The following is a 12,875-nucleotide window of genomic DNA, read 5'->3' as shown; positions in this document are numbered from 1 at the left end:
CCCCCCAAACCCCCAACTTCCCCCCCCAGACCCCAAACCCTCTCCCAAACCCCAAACCCTCTCCCAACCCCCAAACCCTCTCCCAAACCCTTGCGGACCTGCAGGGCGGTGCGGATGCAGGCCTCGAGGTAGTTTTTTTCGGGTTTGGGAGTGTAGAAGATCTCGACGGGGTGCATGCGTCCCGGGACGTTCAAAATGGGGGCCCCGTCGAAGTACTTTTGGAACTTTTCCGCGTCTAAAGTGGCACTCATAACCACCACTTTGAGGTCTTTTCTGCTGCCAACAACTTCTTTCAAAAGGCCAAACAACAAGTCCGTAGCCACTGTGCGCTCGTGGGCCTCGTCCAGCAGCACGGCGCTGTAGCGCTCCAGCAGCGGGTCGGCCATCGCCTCCCGCAGCAACATGCCGTCAGTCAAGTAGCGAAGAATGGTGCTGCTGCAGCTGCGGTCTTCGAAGCGAATGGTATATCCCACTTCTTGTCCGAGACTGACATCGAGTTCTTCAGCCACTCTCTGCGCCACTGACATGGCCGCCACTCTCCGGGGCTGCGTGCATGCAATGCAGCGGCCTGCATGCAGCCCCGCATGCAGCATGAACTGCGTCATTTGCGTGGTTTTGCCGCTGCCAGTTTCGCCCACGAGGATCACAAAGCGGTTTTTAGCCACCAACTTCAAAAAGTGCTTTTGGCTCCGCCACGCCGGCAGCTGCTTCCGCCCCTCCAGAATTCTGTAGTACCTGTCAGTGAAGGGGCGGCCGTTGAAGGGGTTAATGCCGTCGGGGGGCTCGGGGCCTCCTGTGGGGCCGCAGGGGCCGTTCGGGGCGTTCACTGCTGCTGCTGCTGCTGCTGCTGCTGCTGCTGCTGCTGCTGCCGTGCTGCTGCTGCTGCACGCCGCGCCCGCGGAACCGCTGAAACCCGAGGAAGAATCCACGCAACCCTCCTCGCTCCAGCCCCCAGCTCGCCGCCGCCGCGCCGCAGGGGCCTCCTCGGGGGCCCCGTACAGCGGGGCCCCGGGGGGGCCCCCGGGGGCCCCCGGGGGGCCCCCGCAGGGGGCCCCGGGGGGGGCCCCGGGGGCCCCAGCCACCCCGTCGTCGTCCCAACCCCGGCGGCGACGCCGCGAAGAAGAGTCCTCCCCTGCTGCTGCTGCTGCTGCACTCATGCTGCTCCCAACCCCACGCTACGCCTCCCCAGCTTCGTGCTGCTGCTCCTACTCCTGCTGCTGCTGCTGCTGCTGCTGCTTATGCTGCAAAGACAAACCTCGCCAATCCAGGCGCGCTGCAAGCATCGCCCAGCTTCCCCCAAACGGAGGCCAGCGCCTCTCCCCCCAGCTGCTGCTGCTGCTGCTGCTGCTGCTGCTGCTGCTGCCGCCGCGGCTCCTCCCGTCCTGCTGCCGCTCCCGCTGCCCCCGAGGCTGCTGCTGCTCCAAGTGCAACAAATCAAAGACAAAACTTCAAACTTTACTCAAAACTCTTTCCAAAATGCAACTTGCTTCCCCCACCACGCATGCGCGAGCAGCAGCGCCACCGCCAGCCCGGGCCCGCGCAGCAGCAGCCCCTGCTGCTGCTGCTGCTGCTGCTGCTGCTGCTGCAACCCCAACCCCACCCGCGACCCCTGGCTGTCTTGCAGCAAACTTTTAATGCACTTGCTTTTGCTTTTGGTTTTTATTTTCGTTTTATTTTCTTTTTTCCACCTTCTTAAGACTCGGGGGCATTTAGACACAACACACACCAGCGGGGGGCGCGCCCCCTGCGACTCCCTACAGCTCCAAACCCTAAACCCTAAACCCTAAACCCTAACCACCCCAGTTTGCCGCCTTCTTAGTGCGACACGCGTTTATTCGGGGAAATTCCGAGCCCAACAGTCTGCCCCAGACCTCTCGGCCCCCCAAACCCCAAACCCTAAACCCTAAACCCTAAACCCTTAACACTGGCATGCAATGATGGACGTCGTCGAAAATTCAGGGTCTTCTGCGCCCTTCTCCGCGCCCAGCAGCCTCCCCACCGCCAGCAGCAGCAGCAGCGCGGTGAACGGCAGCAGCAGCAGCAGCAGCAGCAGCAGCAGCAGCAGCGGCAACGAGTCCATTTGGATTGAGAAGTACAGGCCGCAAACCCTGGACGAAGTTGTGGGCAACGACGAAGTGCTGCAGCGGCTGCGCATAATTGCACTGGAGGGCAATATGCCCCATTTGCTGCTGGCCGTGAGTCCCTCCTGCTGCTGCTGCTGCTCTTGCTGCTGCTGCTGCCTGTTCCGCTGCTTTTGCTGCTGCTGCTGCTGCTGCTGCTGCTGCCTGTTCCGCTACTGCCGCTGCTGGCGGTTCTGCTGCTGCTGCTCTCTTCGCTGCTGCTGCTGCTGCTTCGCTTTAAGTAGCTGTTGGGCGCCACTGCTGCTGCGGCCCTTTGGGCCCCCCAGATACCCCGTGTGGGGCCCCTTGTGCTGGACCAGTGGTCCACTCAAGCCACACGGGTGGTCCACTTTATTTCTTTTGCTGCTTGGGTCTTGCTGCTGCTCTCTGCTGCTGCAAGTGCCTCCGTCTGTCCTTCTCGTGCTCTTCGCGAGGGTTTAGGGTTTAGGGTTTAGGGTCTGCCGTCCATTTTATGTTTCTGCCCCATTTATCTCTTTTTTATTTTTATTTTTATTTATTTTTATTTATTTTCTTTGTATTTATTTTCTTCTTTTGTCTGTCTTTTCGCTGCCTCCTGGCCACGGCTGCTTCCCAGCTGCTGCTGCGCTATTGTTGCTTATCGCCAGCAACCAATTGCTTCATCGCTCTCTCTGTTCACTATTTATTTATTATTTACAATTTATTATTATTTATTTATTTATTTATTCATTTATTTGTTACTGCCTGGCATTAAAAGTGCTGGAGTTCTTCTTTGCGCAGTGAGCGCCGTGCGGCCGTGGGGTGTATGTACACTTGCTGCTGCAGGGGCCCCCAGGCACCGGAAAAACCTCAAGTGTTCTTTGCCTAGCGAGGGCTTTGCTGCAGTCTCGGTGGCGCAGCTGCTGCTTGGAATTAAATGCTTCTGATGAGAGGTGAGCCAGGGTTTAGGGTTTAGGGTTTAGGGTTTAGGGTTTAGGGTTTGGGAAGCCACGGGCGTCCGCCCTGCTGCTTGCTGCGCTGCCGCCTGAAGTTGGCGCTAAGAGCAGCAGCAGCAGTGGCGGACGCGCAGCAACAGCAGCAGCAACACCGCAGGCAGCAGCAGCAGCAGCAGCAACACCACAAACAGCAGCATCGGCAACAGCACGAACAGCAGCAGCAGCACCACCGCAAGCACTAGCAGCAGCGGCAACACCGCAAGCCCCAGCAGCCACAACGACACTGCAAGCAGCAGCAGCAGCAAGACCACAAGCAGCAGCAGCAGCAGCAGCAGCAGCAGCAGCAGCAGCAAGGGGTGCTGGGGTGTGCGCAGGAGCATCGACGTGGTGCGGGATCGGATAAAGGCGTTTGCAAAAGAGCGAAGAGATTTGCCGCTGGGGCGGCACAAAATAATAATTTTAGACGAAGTGGATTCTATGACTGAAGCGGCGCAGCAGGTCCTCCAAACCCTAAACCCTAAACCCTAAACCCTAAACCCTCGCAGCCGAGCCCCGAAGCCCTCCCACCGCGGCGAAACCCGCACCTTTGCCCTGCAGCACACTGGAAGCTACTGGCAGCTGCTGCTGCTGCGCCAGATGCTGCTGCTGCACCAGATGCTGCTGCTGCACCAGATGCTGGGGATGCTGCTGTACCAGATGCTGCTGCTGCACAAGATGCTGGTGATGCTGCTGCACCAGATGCTGCTGCTGCAGCGAACGGCTCGGCCTAGCGTTCCGCTGCGCAGCAGCAGCAGCAGCAGCAGCAGCGTGTGCTGCAGTTTGGGGTGTACGTACACCGCAGGCCCTGCGGCGCATCATGGAGCTGCACAGCGACTCCACCAGATTTGCTTTGGCTTGCAATTCTTCTTCTTCAGTTATTGAGCCGCTGCAGTCCCGCTGCGCCATTCTCAGATTCACGAAGTTGTCGGACGCCCACGTAGGGTTTAGGGTTTAGGGTTTAGGGTTTAGGGTTTAGGGTTTGGAGCTGCGTGGTAGTAACTGCAGAGCTGCGATGCCGCAAGTGCAGACAGCCTCAGGCGCCGGGGCCCGGGGCATTTGCGGGTTGGGGTTTAGGGTTTAGGGCTGAGGGTTTGGGGTTTAGGGTTTAGGGTTTAGGGTTTGGGGTTTCCGCGCAGCTGGTGCAGCGGCTGCGAGAAGTCTGCGCTAAAGAAGACGTCACCTTTACAGATGATGGAATTGAGGCCATTGTGTTTTCAGCGGACGGAGACATGCGCAGCGTAAACCCTAAACCCTAAACCCTAAACCCTAGCGTTTGCCTGTGTGGTTCTGCTTTGGAATTTTCTTGTTCGCGGCCCCCAGATACCTTTTCAAATTGAGCCTTTAGGGTTTAGGGTTTAGGGTTTAGGGTTTCCGCGCAGGCTCTGAACAACCTGCAGTCAACTGTGTCAGGATTTGGTCTCGTCAACAAAGAAAACGTTGAGAAGGTGGGTATTCTTATAGTTTTTAGGGTTTAGGGTTTAGGATTCAGGGTTTAGGGTTTAGGGTTTAGGGTTTGGAGCTGGCATTTGATGGCGTTTCAGGTATGCGACACGCCGCCTCCAGAAATGCTGCGGCGCATAATGCAGCAGTGCGTGGCTGGGGACTGGTACGGGGTAAGCTGTTGTTTTAAGGGTTTAGGGTTTAGGGTTTAGGGTCTAGGATTTAGTTCCCAGTAATATTTTTAATACTCTAATTCCTATTATTTGTTTTTCCTTCTATCTAGCCCGAATCCTAGGCCTGCCACTTCTCTTTGACTCCTGCACGGGCTCGCTGCCCTCGGCTCCCTTTGCTGCCTGAGGTTCAGGGTTTAGGGTTTAGGGTTTAGGGTTTAGGGTTTGTGTGCAGGCACAGTCAGTGGCCCGAGTCATCCTCAGTCTCGGCTATACCCCCCTTGACGTCGTCACAACTTTCCGCGGAGTCCTCAGGCGTGCGGACTCTGAGCTTCAGGAGCATCTGCTGCTCGAGTTCTTGGGGGTGAGGGTTTAGGGTTTAGGGTTTAGGGTTTAGGGTTTGCGGCTGACTCACTCGCCTAGCAGGCGCGAGCCCGGTGAGGGCAACTGCAGGGTTTGGCCCCTAGGGTTTAGGGTTTAGGGTTTATAGGGCTACAGCAGCTGCGTGCTGGGGCTTCCGTAAAAGGTTGGCGCTGCTGATACGTGAAGGTCTAGGGTTTAGGGTCTAGGGTCTAGGGTTTAGGGTTTAGGGTTTGTGTTCGCTTCGGTTTGTGCTGGCAGATCGTAGGCATGACACACATGACGATGGCCGGGGGACTCTCCACAGAGCTTCAGATGGAGTAAGTTGCTGCTTCTGCTCTTGCTGCTGCTGCTTTTGCTGCTGCTACTTCCGCTGCTGCTGCTGCTTTTGCTGCTGCTACTTTTACTCCTGCTGCTCTTGCTGCTGCAGTTGCTTTTGCCAGGATCAGCCTCTATGCAAGGCACTTGTGAGCGGAAGTCTGCGCGGATCTAGGGTTAAGGGTTTAGGGTTTGGGGTTTGTTTTTTCAGGAAGATGCTGGCGCAGCTCTGCAAAGTTGCTATTTCCCTCCGTCCCTCTGTGAAGTACTAAACTCTGGACACCACCGCAGTGCCAAACCCTAACTAAACCCTAATCAGCCCGCGCCTTAAACCCTAGCCAGTGCTCAAACCCTAAACCCTAGCCAGGGGCTAAACCCTGCACGCCCTAAACCCTAGCCAGCGCCTGGACTGTACACGTCCAGACCCTAGCAAAGTCCCAGATGCGACTTGCTGCGGCTCCGGGGGGCAGAGCGTCGCAGCAGCAGTTGCTGCAGCAGCAGCAGCAGCAGCAGCAGCTGATGCTGCAGCATAAGCTACGAAGCGTGCATTTCGAAGGCCAACAGTGCAGTTAGCCACTGGTTACATGGTAACGAGCCGGAACTTGTTTTCAAATTTTGTTTTCTGAGACTTGGCTGCCTCAGTTTCATGTGGAAGATGATTTAACTAGAACTGCGGCTGCCGGCTGCATGCAGACTGGAGTAATTCAGCTTTCTTGCAAAAGTACTTAGTAGAGTGACTTCTGGGCCAAGCTAGAGTCACAAGACTCTGAAAAACGATCTTTGGCTATCTAATTCCTCTTTATCCCCCAGTATCCGTTAAAATGAACCAAAGTTTGGAAAACTGCACGCAGGCGTTGACGCCCAGGTTTCTGCAGCGCCTCAGCCGCTGCTGCTGCTGCAGCTGCTGCTGCAGCTGCTGCTGCAGCGGCGCGCGCACAGCTTTCTCGTTGAACATTTACTCCTCGTTCACATACTCGGGCCCCAAACCCGCAAAAGAAGCCACCGGCACGTGCTGCACTAAAGTATAGAACTTCTCAGCTGCGTCTTCATCTTCGTTGCGGCGCCGAGCCATTCGCACGCGCACACGGCGCGGCAAGTTGCGGATGCCGTTGCTCCAGATGTGCTTGTTCAGCTTCGTGTCGATGCGCACGTCCTGCGAAAATGCGAAAATTCCAAACAATTAATTCCAAAATGAAACAAATTAAACAACACACTAGTAAAAACATTAAAAAAACGGGATTACTGCCGGATCCAGGCAGGTTTCCTCCGCCCCGAAAGGCGAACTTGGAGTGTGCCGTTGGGTGAGCCTAGCTGGAATTGCCCAGCGGACTCCGATCAAAAAATGTGCTTCACTTGGGTTTTTATTCTTCATTAACAATTAGAAGCCGCATTTTCGCTTACTTTTGTGTGCATGACCTTCTCCGCAAACTTCCGGATCTCGCGAATAGCGCGGGGAGCTCTCTTCTTGAACTGAATGCCGTGCACAATCTTGTGGAGGTGAATTGTGTAATCTCTGCAAGCGGGTTGCATAGATTTGGTGGCTTTCTTCTTCCCGCCTGAAATGTGACAAAACAAGAACACAAAACAGGGGCATGCATGCAGCGCTGGCCCAACCACTGTGGGAACCTGAACGGGGGAAGCACCAGTCTACTCCCTATTAAACACAAGTATCCCTACAGAACTCCAGTAAAACCAATTTAGAGCATTTTGAAGAGCAACTGGGGATAATGGATCCTGCATGGCCGCTTAATCGCGGGGTTTCTGCGCTGCTCTCTCACTCTTGATCGCCATCTTCGCGAGCTGCTGGAACTGAAGATACGAGCGAGCCTATCCAGCGCCGCAGAAGAAATACAATGTAATTCCTCGATTTAAACTTGCGGTGGTCGTTCGGCAGCCTTGCTTCCCTCGTCTTGTCTTCTCAGTTGCTACGGGTGCAGCAGCCCCAGCGTAGCGGCCTGTGGGGTTCCGCTGCCAGGGCTGGCTTCTGTGACTGCTGCTGCTGCATGCAGCACGAAGCCGTAGGAAAACGGGTCTGTGCTATAATTTGGTCCTGTTCACATAATAACTAAGTGCTATGCTCCAAACGGACACTTACTTATAAGATGTGCGTAGAAGGCGGGCAGCATAGATAATACAGTGCAGAAATGTCACCAACTTAACCCCTGCTACGGCGCCTATTTCCTTCAAGTGTAAAAGTGCGCCAACAACATAAATATATGTATATAGCTCCAGGGAAACTGCCTTCAACTTGTTTTCTTGATGTGCTTGGTCCTCAGTGAACCCATGAAGCTGCCGCGTAAGTCCTTGCAAACTACAAGGCTTCAGGCAGACAGACCTGAACGTGTGCTACCTAATTTGGAAGTTACAAAGTGGGACCAGTGGCTTCATGGGAAAAGACTCAGTTACTGATGGCGCTGGGGGCAGTAGAGCCGAGCGCCATCCTAGTGCGCTTAACCAAAATAGCTTCACGGGAACTTAGAAGAAAAGCACAGGAAAATGTTCTAATTTTCAGAGGTGAAGACACTTTCCCCTTGAGTGGTGGAGCCTATAATGTGTCTGGACTACTGAGTGGCTCTGGTCTCCATCTCTCGGGGCTTCGTTTATGCGGACCTGTATTCAATTACTGACATGCACTTCCAGAAGGACCTAATCGCTACAGTGTTCAGAAAAAAGGCATCACAGGTTATGCGCTGTTTTTCCCAACTGCCGTGGGGGAAACAGGCACCGCTGACGTGGCACATGCTGCCCCTTCTATTCCCGTTGCACCCCTCAACCGCCACATATCTTGGCTTCCAGTACAGAGCTTAGTGCCAGTTCACTCTTCTGTGCCTCAACTCTTAGCTGACTCTGTCCAGCAAATATCTGTCAGAGGCAGCAGAATCCAGCATCCTCTGAACAGCAACTACTGGGCCTTTTGTGACGCATTCAGTACGAGCAGCAGTTGACACGGGTGCGCTCAGACAGCCGTGGGAGCTAGTGGCTGGTCGTAATACGTAAAGGCTTCTGGGGCCTTAGGCAGCTTCGGCTTCAATCAAGGGGAACGGATTGAACTAGACAGGCGTCTGCGCCGAAAGACTGGGAGATGTAATTCTAACTGCAAACCCTTGAAGGCATCATCAAGCTAGAATTTGTAAATTATTAGCTGTTAAACAGCAAAGGTCACTTGTTTTGAAGAGGGACGCCTGAAGGCACCAGAGAAGCTGCTGCCTGCCCTCTGCTTCCCCGCAAGAATGGAGCCATTGGCGACCCCTCCCGCAGCAGTTCTCGTTCCCTCTGCATTTCCACGTGCTTTGTGTTTGCCGGCAGCATGCCTTTTGGCTCTGCGGAAACGACTACCCAGCCCTGTGCCCCCTGGGTCACCTCCCTTGTGCCCTTGGAGGCCCCGGTGGAAGCCGCCTCCAGCGTTCATTGCGCTGGAAGGCGAAGGGTGTCTATGTTTTTTGTCTAAGTCTGCCCGTTCCTGCACCCGAGTAAATTGTTCGAAGTCGCCTATTAACGTGTTTGCGAAACCCTCCGCCACAGAGGCCAAGAAGTTCGAAAGGCCGAATAAAGGAGAAATCAAGCAACGCACGCAACAGGCAATCAGAATCGCCGTCGTCTTCCACCAGCTGTCGCCTCTGCAGCCAAATTCGCAAACAGGGAGAGAAACCAGGCAAAGCATAGCTGCGCAACAGCAGCAAAGTGGCGCACATTGCTGCTTGTCTGCAGCAGCTGGCACAAGGCTCGCGCAAAACAACAATGTCTGCACGGGTCTTCCCTGCAGCTATTTCTAGCTGTGGCATCTTATGGGTATATCTTTGTTCCTTTGTCTTCTGTGTCTGCGCTTGTGGGGAAGGCCGACTCAGGGCAGCCTCCGCCAGCTAGCCAACTCCTTAGCTAGCTGGTACGTGACTGTGAGTGAAGACCGCCAATCTATATGCCGGCAGCCAGCTAGCTGGGATTTAATGGCGTACCTGGTGACACTGGCGGTTGGTTCTGTAACAACAGCAACCCAAGGCCTCCAGAAAGTGTCTAAAATGAATCCGTTGAGTCCTTTCCAGAACGCGTCAAGCACGCCGTAGGGCCTGGGCCTGGAGCCCCTCATGAGCTTGTGCAGGATGTTGAGGACATGCGACAAAGACTGCATGACGCCTCCCATGGTGTAAATGATAAAGAGAATAAAGCCGATGCGGAAGCCCATCATGAGCCCCTCAAAGCTGTTGCGGTTGGTCTTCGCGCCCTTCACTGTTTGCCGACAGAGGGCACTGGTGCCCCTTATAAAGCCCACCACAAATGCACACGGATTGCTGATCCACGCCGAAGGCAGGGATTGCCGGATGAACTGCCGCAGGTAAGAGTTGCGCAGAGAGTGGATCAGCTCGTGCCAGGAGCAGACAGTGAACTTCCGCCTTTCCCGGGCTATTTGAATGGTCATGTAAGGAGTGTCCAGAGGCAGGGCGTCGACTATGTGCAGCACCTGGCGAGATATTCGGTGCTCCGAAGTGCGAATGGACACAGTGAGAGACAGAGTGCTGATGGTCAGGTTCTTTATGTACACGGGACTCGCCCGGTGCAGCTCCATCCACCTCGGGTTCGGCAAGACCAGCACATGCGAAGACGGGGGGTTTATGTACACCCGTGGGGTGGCGTAAAACTGCATAGAGATGGGCTCCCGCAGCAGCATCTCGTTGAATGGGTCCCCGCTGTGAGTCTCCCCCGTCGTTGCATCTCCAGAAACAGAAGACAGGTACCCTCCTGCTGAACTGGTGGCTGGCCTCAGCTTGTCCAGCGACAGCGGCGCCAGCGAGAGGCTGTGCATGCTGGAGTGGGTGAGGTCCATGGCCAAAGGGTGCACCAAGAAGGCTGCAGCAGCAGCAGCAGCAGCCCCAGTGCCTGGGGGGCCTCCTCCAGCCTCTGCGGCTGCACCCCCCAAAGAAGGAACAGCTGCCGAAGCATTTCCTGCTGTTGTCTCCGCAACCATCACCTGCTCCTGGCGATTCTCCTCAAGAATCTTCAGCACCGCCAGCTGCCGCAGGGCGTCAGCAGCGACGCTGCACTTTAGCGCCGTTTGCAGGGCTGGCGGTTTCTGAACAAGACACAGCACCAGCAGCAGGGGGGAGTGCAGCAACAGCACCAGCAGCAGGGGGGAAGCGCAGCAAAATCACCAGCAGCAGGGGGGAAGTGCAGCAACACCACCAACAGAAGGCCAAGGAGACACAAAGAGAAGAAGTCTAACAGTCTAAGACAAATAAGTGAAGCAAAACTGAATAGATGTCAGACACAGGGAAAAGCCAAACGCAAGAATCTACCAGATTGTGTGGAGGAGCTTAGATACCACCGCAAGTTGGAGAAAAAGCAGCGGCAGCAAAAAGATGTAGGCAGGCATGAAAGAAAGAAGAGCGAGTTGGAGTGCCAAAGGCACTCAGGGGCCAAAAAAGTCAAAATGGCATGCATGCATTCAGGGAGTAGCCGAATTCAAGGGCCAAATATACTCAACATGAAAATATAGCTGCCTGGAAGACAGTTGATAGTTGGTGGGGCCGGCAATCGCATACCTGTGGAGCTGCAAGGGCGAACTTGTGCAGCATTTCCACTTCTTTTTCGTATATGCTTATGAGCTGCTCAATAACGAGCAGCTCGATGTTGGCGCTGAAGGGACTGATGCGCACTTCCAAGAGCTCGTAAGTGGGAGCCTGTCGGGGGTCCACAAGAGACCTGACGACGGCAACCTCTAGGAACTCTTCTGTTTCCTTTCCGTACTTGGACGCCGTGTTTTTCAGTATGACAGGGATGTCTCCCTTGACGAAATGGTCCACGTGTAACATTGCGATCCGCGCAGAAAGAGTTACTGCACTTCGCGTCATCACCAGCAGCCCATAGTCCTCCTCCACGTGACGCTGCAGAGGGGGCGACCCCAAGTCGCCAGGCTGAGCCTCTCCCTCGTTGCCTTCTGCGTCTCCAGCAGTCAAACTCCTGCTGCTCCCGCTAAGGGAAGCAGACTCATCGCTTCCCGGAACTTTGAAACAGGGGCCCTGCTCACCTACAGAGCTATTCGACGCAGCGGGCTGGCGGGCTGCCCTAGGAGAGCCCTGAGGGGCTTCCCCGACCTCCCCAGACCCTGCGGGCAGCGAGTGCATGCGGACCTGCTGCAAGACTCGCTCTAAAGGAACAGCCTCGAGAAAAACATCTAGTTGTCGTGGATTGACAGAGCCCGAGAGCGAGAGGCCCGTCAGGTGCAGCGCCAGTACCTACACATCCACGAGAAATCCGCACCAGCAAACAAGATCAAATATACATGATAATGGAAGTAAGCAGAAGCCTGCCTCAACACAAACTAAAACAGCTCATAAGAGATTTGGGAAATAACTCAGCGGGCTGCGCACGCGGGGCAAGCTGCGTTACACTTTCTAGCACAGCCTTGCAACAGTGAGTACGCAAGCACATAAGAACGGCCCGCAGCCAACGTGATGCTTGACCATTTATTATTACTTCATCTGCTCCGCTTATTGCTTAAGTGCGTTTTGTCCAAAAAGAGTTAAGTACAAAGAAATGCAAGAGGCCACGGTGCTCACTACTTCACTTTGGTGAATCCAAGTGACGGTTAAACGGGGGAGACGAAATTCGAAAGACAATCCCAGCCAAGGCGGAGGCCTCTGCTGCTGTTTTCCGTGCAGCAGCGAGCCGCGGTCCTGGGAAATTATGGCGTCCTTCGTATATATACTGGGAGACTCGGGCGATTGGGCATCTCCTGATAAAGCCCCTGCAGCTTTGGGCCTCCCTGTGGCAGTGCCACTGCTATCTGCTGCTGTTTTTGACGCTGTGGCGCTTGCGGCTGCTGATGCAGTTGTTGGGTCGTACAGCCCCGCAGCAGCAGCAGCAGCAACTGCGCCGCCGTCGTGCTTACCGCTCTTCCTCATGAACTCTTCCCTGATCATGTCAAAGGCTGCGCCGCCTGCGCGCATTTTCTCTGCCACCTCAGGAGATTCGGTTATAATGAGAATGCGGCTGCCATTTGCAGCGACTAATGAAAAGACGTAAAGCGTGGCCGTCTGCCTCTCCTTGTTGGCCCCAGTCGAAGACTGGCCTCCGCGAGGAGTCTGGGGGCGCATGAGGCTGCTGCCAGTGCAAAACAACACAGAACAACAAGAAGCCAGTCAGCTCCTAACCCGGAGCATTTCCCTTTAAATAATGAGCGTTTGCGACCCAGCAACAGCGACGAAGCAGCTTAGCAAACACAGCTACTGCGGTTCTATTCTGTGGCTTCCACCTGATGGAATCAGCTGCATTGTCTTTGACTGCCTCATCACGCCCTCGGCGCTCGCTATCTATCTTCATGCCCCTATAACTTCTTCTTTGTGCCTCCGCCTATATTTGCCTAACTGTATCTGTGCCGTCGCCTCTCCTTGTGTACGCTTGTATGAATCTGTCGCTGTTTCAAGTGACTCGAGGAGCCCTTCTTTGTTGCCCCCTTTGCGTCTCTTTCCTTTGAAGTCATTCATTGTCTAGGGGGTGCGCATATCTATTCGTCGCTGCCT

At 55.1% G+C, this 12,875-nt stretch overlaps 4 protein-coding genes across 4 annotated transcripts in view; 1 reads left to right on the top strand and 3 right to left on the bottom strand.

The window, feature by feature from the left end:
• Positions 1-98: 98 nt before the first annotated feature.
• ENH_00057960 (ATP-dependent RNA helicase, putative) lies at positions 99-1,157 on the bottom strand (the record flags this gene model as incomplete). Its single annotated transcript, XM_013581739.1, has 1 exon — positions 99-1,157. A coding segment is annotated over one exon (1,059 nt), but the record flags the coding sequence as incomplete, so codon positions are not given.
• Positions 1,158-1,934: 777 nt separating this feature from the next.
• On the top strand, positions 1,935-5,633 carry ENH_00057950 (replication factor c subunit, putative; the record flags this gene model as incomplete). The annotated part of the gene is made up of 9 exons (XM_013581738.1): positions 1,935-2,195; positions 3,087-3,398; positions 3,876-4,010; positions 4,210-4,311; positions 4,453-4,518; positions 4,615-4,686; positions 4,919-5,047; positions 5,305-5,363; positions 5,573-5,633. 9 exons carry the CDS (start codon positions 1,935-1,937, stop codon positions 5,631-5,633), a joined length of 1,197 nt encoding a protein of 398 aa, XP_013437192.1.
• A 683-nt stretch (positions 5,634-6,316) lies between these two features.
• Positions 6,317-7,152, bottom strand: ENH_00057940 (60S ribosomal protein L31, putative; the record flags this gene model as incomplete). Its single annotated transcript, XM_013581737.1, has 3 exons — positions 6,317-6,514; positions 6,763-6,917; positions 7,140-7,152. 3 exons carry the CDS (start codon positions 7,150-7,152, stop codon positions 6,317-6,319), a joined length of 366 nt encoding a protein of 121 aa, XP_013437191.1.
• Positions 7,153-8,506: 1,354 nt separating this feature from the next.
• Positions 8,507-12,875, bottom strand: part of ENH_00057930 (hypothetical protein, conserved) — a gene marked incomplete at both ends in the record, with an annotated part of 32,383 nt that continues 28,014 nt past the window's right edge. The window contains 4 exons of the mRNA XM_013581736.1: positions 8,507-8,978; positions 9,315-10,426; positions 10,896-11,588; positions 11,913-12,456. Of these exons, the coding sequence (XP_013437190.1) occupies positions 8,507-8,978; positions 9,315-10,426; positions 10,896-11,588; positions 11,913-12,456 (2,821 nt within the window). The remainder of the gene's footprint in view (positions 8,979-9,314; positions 10,427-10,895; positions 11,589-11,912; positions 12,457-12,875) is intronic.

Source organism: Eimeria necatrix, genomic scaffold, assembly GCF_000499385.1.
Source record: "Eimeria necatrix Houghton genomic scaffold, Enh_scaff48, whole genome shotgun sequence".
Lineage (NCBI taxonomy): Eukaryota > Apicomplexa > Conoidasida > Eucoccidiorida > Eimeriidae > Eimeria > Eimeria necatrix.
This window is presented reverse-complemented; position numbering and strand designations above follow the sequence as displayed.